The sequence below is a fragment of the Silurus meridionalis genome, chromosome 22 (assembly GCF_014805685.1).
Source record: "Silurus meridionalis isolate SWU-2019-XX chromosome 22, ASM1480568v1, whole genome shotgun sequence".
Classification (NCBI taxonomy): Eukaryota; Metazoa; Chordata; class Actinopteri; order Siluriformes; family Siluridae; genus Silurus; species Silurus meridionalis.
This window is the reverse complement of record NC_060905.1, coordinates 6,153,463-6,164,363: the sequence shown is the minus strand read 5'-3', so window position 1 is coordinate 6,164,363 and position 10,901 is coordinate 6,153,463. Positions and strand designations below refer to the sequence as shown.

The window sequence follows — 10,901 nt, the reverse complement described above, 5'->3', positions numbered from 1 at the left end:
ATCAGGGGTGCCAATAATTGTGGCACACATGAGTTCAAGTTTTTGTTTTTTTTCTAAATGTGTGATTTTTTTACCACCAAAGTAATGTACTTAAATAAAGGTTGGATTTTCTCTTTTTGCATTTGGGTTCTATGTTGTTTTAAAAAAAAGGAGAATTTTTAGAAGTCCACGACCACATCTTAAACAGGGGTGCCAATAATTGTGGAGGGCACTGTATTCCATCCGGTTTGCGTTTAGTTGGACCATCGTTTATTTTTCAACATGACCCCAAACACACCTCCAGGCTGAGTAAGGGCTATTTGACCAAGAAGGAGAGTGATGGGGTGCTGCGCCAGATGACCTGGCCTCCACAGTCACCGGACCTGAACCCAATCGAGATGGTTTAGGGGTGAGCTGGACCGCAGAGTGAAGACAAAAGGGCCAACAAGTGCCAAGCATCTCTCGGGGAACTCCTTCAAGACTGTTGGAAGACCATTTCAGGTGACTACCTCTTGAAGCTCATCAAGAGAATGCCAAGAGTGTGCAAAGCAGTAATCAAAGCAAAAGGTGGCTACTTTGAAGAACCTAGAATATGACATTTTCAGTTGTTTCACACTTTTTTGTTATGAATATAATTCCATATATAATTTCACGTGTTTGTTAATAGTTTTGAAAATCATGAAAATAAAGAAAACTCTTTGAATGAGAAGGTGTGTCCAAACTTTTGGTCTGTACTGTATGTATATATATATATATATATTATATATATATATATAAAATATACACACACAGTCATTACTGGAGGAATAGGTAGTTAAAAACTAAAGTTAAAACGAAAACCAGCTGGGGAATGAAGCATGAAAAAGAGGAGGGGGGCTGCGGAATCCGTGAGATTGAGCCGTGAGTGCATCCAGGCTGAGCTGTTAGCATAAACGCTTGTATGTGTAGATGTAGCCCTTGCAGTTGGGGCAAGTGTGCGTCACATCCTTAAGATCATCGATCAGACACGGGATCAAGCAGCAGCCGAGATCACAGCTGGGGAAAAAAGAAAAAAAAAAGTCACTAATGGGGCATAAATACAACTTTATAAAACAGTTCAACCACAGCGGGCCTAAATATCTGCACATCACCCCTACACCTGTGTTTACACATCAGATGTCTGGAAAAAAAACAGAGCTGAGATTTGCAAAGAGAAGAAGGTCAGTGAGCAAACACATTATGACCACCTGCCTGATAAAAGGTGTGAAACAAAAAAGGTTTGAGACTCGTGACGTTTCAGCTCAAAGCTCGCCCTTTTGACACGGACATATAAAGTACTTTCTGGTAAACAGAGGTGGCCTCGAAACTTAAGAAGGTTCTGTATGCTCCTTTAATTGGAGAATGAACTAGGCATCAAATCGCACCACTTACCCCACAAAGAAGCAGAACAGACAGAACAGTGTGTTCATGAGGCCTATGTCATGGCTGATTCGTGTGATGATGGCCTGCTGGCAGTGTGGGCATACGGTCTGCACCGGTGCTGACTGGAACATCTCACCCTGCAGCACAGTGACTGTAGCAGCAGAGCCTGTCGGACCAATCATTGTGGCCGTGTGTCCCAAACCCGGGCCGCAGTGGCTGGGCCCTGGAGCAAACTGCCCTGGCATTGGGTGGGGGTAGTGTCCAGGAGCAGGCTGGTAGCCACCTGAAAAACCGCAAAACACACAGGGGAGAAAAACACTTTTTGTACACGCTATTTTTTTTATATCACACTGGCAGATCACAGAAAGGCGAATAAGCAAAACAGTACCATTTCAAACGTTATATTAAAAGGCAACCGCAGAGCCTAAAGACAAGATCAAATTACCATGACTCTAATCTGCCCGTGTGTGGTGTATTTAGAAATGGGCACAGACTCAAATTTCTTGTCTTCTGACCGCATGTGAGGTCTACTGGTTTCAAACCTGTACATTTGTAATTTATTCAGGTACTCAAATTGAACAAATCAGTTTAAAAAAATGGAAACGATCAGACATTCACAAATGAAATAGATCTACTTAATACAGGACAGACTAGAACTGGAAAAGCAATGCAATATCAGAATGCATTTCGTTTACTAAAATTTCACCTTTGCTCATGTGAAAATCAGCTGGTCTGATCATTCACATATCAGATCATTCTGCTCTGTAGAACGCCCATGCTGTTTCCGATAATGTAACGGACGCACAAGTGTGTTTTATGTGTTAGCAGTTTCCATTACTATCTACTACGCTACTACTTTTGTGCTAACAGTCAACGTACAACCCGAACACCTGTTGTTTAATGTGTGCATCAATAACCAGCAGTGTTGTGCTCGTTACTAACAAATAGTAACTAGTTACAGTTACTCGTTACTTCATTCAAAAAGTAACTCAATTACTTTGTTGATTACTTACACCAAAAAGTAATGCGTTACTGTTAAAAGTAACTTTTTAGTAACTTTTTTAAAGAACCTTCTTTAATGTTCTCATTAATGCCCTTTTATGTGTTATGGTCTACAAACACAAAACTGCCTTAAACACAAAGGCCTTCTTTAAACACTATTTTATTAAAGTCAGAGCAGCACAAACTGAATATATCACAAGGATTTCTGAAATAAATAACAAAACATATTCACAATCAAAAACTAAAGTGGCTTCTGCTGTTGTGTTGAGCTCATTTCACAGCTTCAGTATGAAAACTATCAACAATGTAGAACAGAACACAGAGTTAGCTTCTAGCTTCATCGAGGCATGGAGTTTCTGGAGGAGCTTTAACAGATTGGAGTTGCTGTTTATCGCAGTAGTTATGACCTTCGAACCAGTAAGACACAGCTTACATTTGACTTAAAAGTTTTTGTCTTTATAGTCAACTAAAGTGAAATAATGAGCATATTTCCACTTTGAGAAACTCGTCTTGCTCTCGCCTCGACTCGCCATTACTGTCGAACAGACCTGAATATACAGAGACACGCCCACAGTGCGTCTTCTTCGTGTTTACAGTGGTTCATCCTCCAATCCTACAGTGCGTCTCTGTTGTAAGCAGGTTAGACTGTAGTCTACACTTCAGCCCAAATTAATTCATTTAAAAAAGTAACAGGTAACGCACCATACGGTAACGGTAACGGAGTTACTTTATTTTTAAAAGTAACGCATTACAGTATTAGTTACTGTCAAAAGTAACTTCATTACAGTAACGCGTTACTGCCCAACACTGATAACCAGTATACACTGAACAAGTATAACATTATGGCCACCTGCCTAATATTGTGTTGGTCTCCCTTTTGCTCCCCAACAGTTCTGACCCATCAATAACGCTTTAACAGCATTAACTTCTTTAGCAATTTGAGCTACAGGAGCTCGTCTGTTGGATCGTATCACGCGAACCAGCCTTCGCTCCACACGTGTATCAATGTTTTGGAGAAGCTCTGACTCGGTCGTCTAGCCGTTACCGTTTTGCCCTTCTCAAACTCGCTCAAATCCTTACGCTCGCCCATTTTTCCCTCCTTAACACATCAACTTTGAGAAAAAATCACTTGTTGCCTAATATACACCACCCACTAACAGGTGCCTGAGAAAGAGATAATTAGTGTAATTCACTCACTGATCATAACGTTATAATGTCATAATGTTACGCCTTTTCAGCACTTGTATAGGCTACACAAGGATTAACAGTGACTGACCCCTACAGTGCATTACTCCAACGTCACTGCTCATTATTAAAAGATTTTTAATGAGGTGAACATAAGCAATAGAAGGCTTACCATATGAGTGTGGCATGGGCATTGGACCCTCACCTGGCACGTGAGGGGGCAAAAAGCCTGGCTGCATTGAGGCCTCGTAAGGTGGAGGGCCATATTCTGGAGGCAGCGGATGTCCGTGCGGGGGTCCGCTCGTTACCGTGGCTGAGGCTACAGTACAAATTCAAGTAAAACATTAATATTAATAATTATTGAATTCATATTTATTAGGAGAGTAGCATTCAAAATGTAGAGAGTAGGTGAAATGGCAGAAAAAACTCAAGTGTCTGAATACTTTTGTCTATATAGTGTAGCTTTGATGATACCTTTAAATATCAGAGCTTAATGAACAAGCCAGTTAGCATAAGCATTGCATAGCAAATCAAAAAATCACACTGAACTCATAAATATATAATAAAGAAAAAAGATAGAGTTATACCAGACACTGGTGGCTGTCCATTCTTTTCCTCTATAAGAGGAGCACTTGGGCCCCCGGGGTAGGGTGGAGGAGGGTCGCTGGACATACTGTGTTTTAGGGAGCAGACTCAGAATCGAATACGGTTTACCTGGAATCACAAATAGCACATTCGACTCAATCTAAACCTCCAGACTCGGGATAAAACACATCAAAAGTTTAATCCAGTTGAACTGAGAGCTGATGCATAGGCAACATAAAATAAAAGCATTTCTGAACTTTACAGAACACACATGCTGTGTCCCAAATTCAATTCAATTCATTTTAATTTGTATAGCGCTTTTAACAATGAACACTGTCTCAAAGCAGCTTTACACAGATAATGTTGTGATAAAAAATAAATATTTTCTTTATAAGTGTAAGTTTGTCCCTGATGAGTGAGCCGGTGGCGACTGTGGCAAGGAAAAATTCCCCGAGATGGCATACGGAAGAAACCTTGAGAGGAACCAGACTCATGTGGGTTGCACCGAATGTCCATTTATTGCAGATAAACGATGTTGTGGGGTATAGTGATGGTGATCAGAAGCAAAATGTAGCTTACTACCGATTCTAAATAGTGTCCGAGATTGGACTTTGTGTGTCCCAATGTGCAGTATGGGAAAATAAGGATCCCGAAGATGCTTGGATGGTATTTCTGTGACACACAGCTTGTTTCTTTTTCCCTCGCTTTAATTAAGTAATTGGAACTCCCTGCCAGAAATACCATTACATTATAATCTGTCCATGTTTGAATCAATGCCAGTGGGTTTATCTGGTGGTGGTGCAAGGACAAGTCCATCTAAATCATTTATTTACTTCATTTTTAAATAGTGCAGTACTAAGAGTTTCCTACAGAGGAACCAACCAATGAGAAAATACACACTTAAGAAGCATCTGTCTGACAAACACAAAAAGAAAAATTCTATTCTAGACATTTCACCTTGCTGTGACCCTGATTTCTAGTGTTGCGGTGCTGACGACCATGAATCTATAGTCTGGGTCTAGTCACAATCCCTGGTGAAATTTTACTCCACCTTCTGTGTCTCGTTCTCGGCCTACAGAATTCTTTTCGACAGACGAGATCTTCACATCATGTCCATGGACAAGGTGCCTGTAATGTTTTGGTTACACTACAACATGGGAATGTTTGTCTCAGACTGTGGAGTTAAACATAGCAGATAACTTTCACGTGTCTGTGTTCCAAAATACTGTATACTCTAATTTTATAGAAAAATATAACACACAGCTTCTAATAATGTATAATTTATGTTGAATAAATCTAACACACATTGATTTTATTTCACATTAAAAAGAACATCACTTTAGTGGAAACTAGGTCTCTATTTTTATGTAGCATTGATCTGAATTTTTTTTTAACCCCTCATGCACACAAAGCCCTGCCTCGAGAACCTTACTGTATACACAAAGCCCTGCCTCGAGAACCTTACTGTATACACAAAGCCCTGCCTCGAGAACCTTACTGTATACACAAAGCCCTGCCTCGAGAACCTTGCTGTGCACACAAAGCCCTACCTCGAGAACCTTACTGTATACACAAAGCCCTGCCTCGAGAACCTTACTGTATACACAAATTACCGCCTCGAGAACCTTACTGTATACACAAATTACCGCCTCGAGAACCTTACTGTACACACAAAGCCCGCCTCTAGAACCTTACTGTACACACAAAGCCACGCCTCTAGAACCTTACTGTGTACACACAAAGCCACGCCTCTAGAACCTTACTGTATACACAAAGCCCCACCTCTAGAACCTTACTGTCGCCTCAGCGTGTCAGTAAAACACAGTACAGGATTCAGAACACTCAACTTTTCTGGGTATTGAATTAATCGTATATGAGGTGATTCTTGCTATCTTCTTTTAGTTGCTGTGCGGTATGTTGCGTGATGCAGAATGCATGCTGAAAGGCCACTGCTGAATGGTCAGTGCTGAGTGACAGATCGCACAATGTCGAATGGCCACTGGCCAATGACGACTGCTGCTCGGTGGTATGGCCTTTTATACTCTTGATGGAGGACGGTGCACTGTGCTGTCATAGGTAGCTTGTCATTGCTTGGTAAACTGCATGTCTGCCTCTAGTGGTGAAGTGTGGAAATACAACTAAATAAGAATCCTTTCTTACAACACCTGTGAAGAGACTGTATATGAGTTATATTACCAAAAACAATGCATCACATCTTTCTGAATTTTTATTTCAGGAGCACACACATACATAGTGCATAAAGAACCTTGAACCATAAAACTTTCAAGTACCAAAAACCTGAATATAATATTCAAATGTGCAACAAAATAACTAAAAACAATACTCTCTGAAATAAAATAAAAGTGCTGTTAAACTGTTCCAATGGTTAACTCAGTCAAGGTGCTAATATCCTTCTCTCTTTTCCTCACCTCAGGTGAGAGCAGTGCAGCTGTTACTGCAGCCTGTTGCTCCAGAAAACGTTCAACCATGTCATAGGCATAATTCCATCTCGTTGAAACGTCTGTTATAAGTTTGTGCACAGGGAGCTCCAGTAACCTAAGTTTTTCCTGCAAAACATGAAGTCCTGCAGCACTTCTATGGAAATATAGAGTGATGCATCGTACTCGTCCGAGTAACTTCGCAACAGCGGGCAGCTTCAGTGCGTGCTGTGAGGTCAGATTGAGAGTGTGCACTTGGTATGGAGAAAGCCTGTTATTTGGGCAGCGATAACCATATTAGACGCATTGTCTGTGACTAAAGCAGGGTCTTTATCCGTTAAGTTCCATTCGAACGCTACATCACAAAGCGGCTCTGCAAGATTTGCCCCCCGTGTGACTCTCATGAAAGGCTCTAGTTTGGAGCACGTGAGAAGACAAATACCAGTCATCTGTAATGTGATGGGCTGTCAGGGTGACATAGGACTCCGTAGCTCATGATGTCCAGGCATCACAGCTAAGTGCGACTTGTTGAGTTTTGCTTAAACAGTTTTTTTACTTCTGACGCAACCTCGTCATAGATTTTAGACACGACTGTGTCTGCGAAAAGCTTCCTCGATGAAATAACGTACCTCGGTTTCAAAGTATAGATCATATTTCGAAAACCTGCATTTTCCACAATGCTATAAGGTGTGGAAGTGCATGGTAATTTACTCAATGTCACATCCAGAGTTTGTTGAGATGCTGCGGGTTGTTTGGCGGTCAGCCCGAAATTCAGCTCGGGATGGTGTCGAGCAAGGTGGGCTCAAGTTGGTCGTATTGCCACAATATGCTATCACTGTATGGCAGAGTTTGCATACCGTTTTAGTCATGTCCAGCGCAGCTCTTCCCGGCAGTGTGTTTCCACACTTGTGATTTAAAACGTGATTCTTAAAGAGGTTTGCTCCTGCCTCTGCCATGGTTTTGCTTTCTCGCGCCAGCTTAAAACGGATACGACGTCATCTAATACAGACAACAACAAAATACTTTTCGCCCTCTGGAAAAGTAAAAAGTAAAATAATTATATATATTGATTCTGAGGTAAACAAAACGATCTCAAAATCGTTTTAAAAAGAATCGCGATAGTTTGGTGAATCGATTTTTCTACAGTAACTTCAAGTGACTTTTTTTGCTCATTCAGCTTTTTGCTGATTTAAAACTGAGATGAAAGTAGAGGAGTGTAGGGGCGTGTCAAAAAATGACTGACACTAAGCCCATCCAAACACATACATTCATAAGACCATGTAACATATTTGTAGAAAGTCTATAGTTATTATCAATTACCACATTATCAATTTTTTTTATCATTTCCTAATATTTTGCCACATAATTTTTAATAGTAAGAAACTGAAAATATGGACTATCACAGCTTTCATGAACTCAAACATTCTCTGTCTACCATAAGCAAACAGATGTTAGTTTGGAGGGAATAGCCAGGGCTTCTCTGTTGTGTCAGTTATTATCAGAGAGTTTAACACATCTGTACAGATCATTCCTAAAACCTGTACTTGGTGTATCTTTGAATGACTGCACCTCAGCCCCTGATCTCGCCGAACACATATCTTCACAAATAAAGTATTTCCAGAAAAGTGTAGCTTATTATAACACGGGTATGACGAACACACAGACATAATAATGTTATAGAGCAAACTATAGATCTGTAATTGTCAAAGTCCACGCTTGGCCTACACTACATCTGGCATTAGACAATGCTTTCAGAAAAACAGAACACAGTTTGCTTAGTGTATGTACTTTGAGTTCTTCTGCCAGAGGCATTTTAATATCGAGCAAATTACTCAAAATCCCACTACGGTCATCATTCACCACAGATGAAAACCCTGGTTTTCGTACAATTGATTATGTAAACATCTGCTTAGACAGCTGTGGTGCCAACATAACAAAACATTAAATTATAAAACATGCCTTAGACCCCAGCTAGCAAACAGCTCTAGATCAGGAGTCACCAATCACCGGACCATGGACCAGAACCGAGCCATGGTCCATTTAGTAACACAAAGAATAAGCACCTCTTTATTTGTATTTCATTTCCATATAATGGACAGTCACAGTCTGTTTTATATTAAAAAATGACCTGTGCCAAAACCTCTTGTTTCAGTCACAGTTTTTTTCTCTGCATCAATAAATTTAGGCCAGAAGCTAGCTCTAGCAAAGACAACCACAAAACAACATTCTGCAGAGTTTCTTGGAAAAGAAGGAAAGACCAAATGATAAGACTGCAAAGACTGTGAGCAAAAACATGATACAAGCCTGCCAGGTATAATATGTGGCAACCGGCTATCGAATAAAGCCATGAAAAACTGCTTGTTGATGGTGGCTCTAAGAAATAAATTATGCCGAGACAACATTCTTCAAAAAGCACTGACAACCCTGCGTCCAATTCCAGCACCCTAGCAAAGTTATCTGCAGTGACAGCAGCCAAGACCCTTTCTAACAAGCTTCCTAACAAGCTAGGATCAGAGCACAGAGTCAGCCATCATACAGTGTCCCTGGAGGAGAGAGGGTTGAAACCCCCAACATTCTGTCCCAGAGCCCAGAGAGAACCCAGAGCCTCAACCACTGAACCACCAAGACAAAAAAACACACTTTGGGTGTCCCTGTCTCCCATCACCCCTAGATGGCACTGGCTATGATGACCCAGATCCTTAACCGCTGAGCTACCAGTTCCTCCTGAAGATGAGGTCAGAGCACAGGGTCAGTTATGGTATAGTGCACTGGAGCAGGTAGGGTTAAGGGCCCTTGCACAAGGGCCCAACAGTGGCAGTGCTGGGGCTTGAACCCCCAACCTTCTGATTAGTAACCCAGAGGCACTGAACCACCACTGCCATGGTCACCATCTCCATCACCATCTTCCAAAACACGCCTCTTCTGCATTATGGTGAATTGACATACATTATATAGTGGATGTAATAATGACAATAATAATGAAATCATATGATATAAGTAATAATAATAATAATAATAATAATAATAATATAACAAACATATTAGTGTGTTTAGCTACACATGGCACACCCTTTTACCACCTGGATGAAGCTGGTCCTTGGTGGAGCTCTGGAGGATCAGAATGATCAGCCTGCAGGAGGACCAGCATCCTAACCAGTGAGGTAAAGGGAAAAGACCACGCCCACTATAGCATCGATAGCATGACATTATTTCTACTTAGATGCTGAATATACAATATCCATATAGATATTTATTAACTCTATTCATTCGTTTTACCAATAGCTGAGGATCAGCACTTGGGCTGCGTCCCAAATCGTGAACAATATTCACTACTGTGTATTTGAAACGCAGCCACACACGCAACAGCCAACTGATTAACCCTTATAAACAAACGCTGTCAAGAAATTAAAACAACGGTCCGAGTGATAGTTATAATGAACCGTCCAGAAAACGAATCCCGTGCAGTCAGTAATGAATAAATAGATAAATGTATAAATAAATGCGTCAATAAATTAATTAATAACGGTTGTGCTCAGCCTTCTAAGAAACGACGTGAGGCCAATGACAGGGACTAGCTGAGGCTCTGCGTGCACGCGCTCGTCGCTTCGACGGAAAAAAATAATAATAATAACAAAAAAAGACACGATATAGAGAATTATTTTTCGGTTAGAAATAATGATGGCGATAGTGTTGGGTTACCTGAGGTTGATCTCAGCTCGTTTCGGCGTTGTGAAGTTGGAGAAGTCGTTCAGCTGCTAGCCGTTAGCGCCTCTTCAATAACATTCCCTGGGAATGGATTTGACGTAACAACACGCGCGCAACCGCACCACGCACGCACGCGAGCGAGCGAGCGCGCGCGAGCACGCACACGGATAGGGAGACTCACTCTAGAGATGGAGATTCACTCAGTTTTACTATTCGTTAATTCTACACACACGGAGAAATATATTGAGTACTGAAAAATCTCCAACTTGTCCCTTGTCCACTAGGTGTACACCTGACCATCAGACAGTGTGTGTTTCTTCCCCAAACTGCTCCAATAAAGTTTCAAAAGCGTATTGAATATCCTCTCCTTTCACTAAACACTGCTCCAGCAGGCAATGCTCCATGAACACCTCCATGAACACCTGAGGTATTAAGGTTGGAAGAGCTCAAGGTTTATTGAAGTCCTTAGAGGCTTTTCTGAGGTTTTTTGTAGTTTATAAAGGTTTGTTGGGCTTGGTTGATGTCTCTAGAGGTTTTCTAAAGTCTGTAGATGCCTGTAGAGATTTGTTTCAGCTCTGTTGAAGTCTTTAGAGGTTTGCTGAGCTC

General features: G+C 41.1%; 1 protein-coding gene across 3 annotated transcripts; it reads right to left on the bottom strand.

Moving 5' to 3' along the window:
• Nucleotides 1-712: 712 nt before the first annotated feature.
• On the bottom strand, nucleotides 713-10,430 carry cdip1 (cell death-inducing p53 target 1). Of its 3 annotated transcripts, none has more exons than XM_046835047.1 (5): nucleotides 6,000-6,184; nucleotides 4,155-4,281; nucleotides 3,773-3,886; nucleotides 1,390-1,663; nucleotides 713-1,014 (listed from the first exon to the last, which is right to left on the bottom strand). In XM_046835047.1, the coding sequence occupies exons 2-5, from the start codon at nucleotides 4,237-4,239 to the stop codon at nucleotides 903-905; spliced, it is 585 nt and encodes a 194-aa protein (XP_046691003.1). In that variant the 5' UTR covers nucleotides 4,240-4,281; nucleotides 6,000-6,184; the 3' UTR covers nucleotides 713-902. The 3 variants fall into 3 exon arrangements, with proteins under 3 accessions (XP_046691003.1, XP_046691002.1, XP_046691001.1); XM_046835046.1 differs by lacking the exon at nucleotides 6,000-6,184 and adding an exon at nucleotides 10,290-10,430 and having other exon boundaries at nucleotides 716-1,014; nucleotides 3,740-3,886; XM_046835045.1 differs by having other exon boundaries at nucleotides 719-1,014; nucleotides 3,740-3,886.
• Nucleotides 10,431-10,901: the final 471 nt, after the last annotated feature.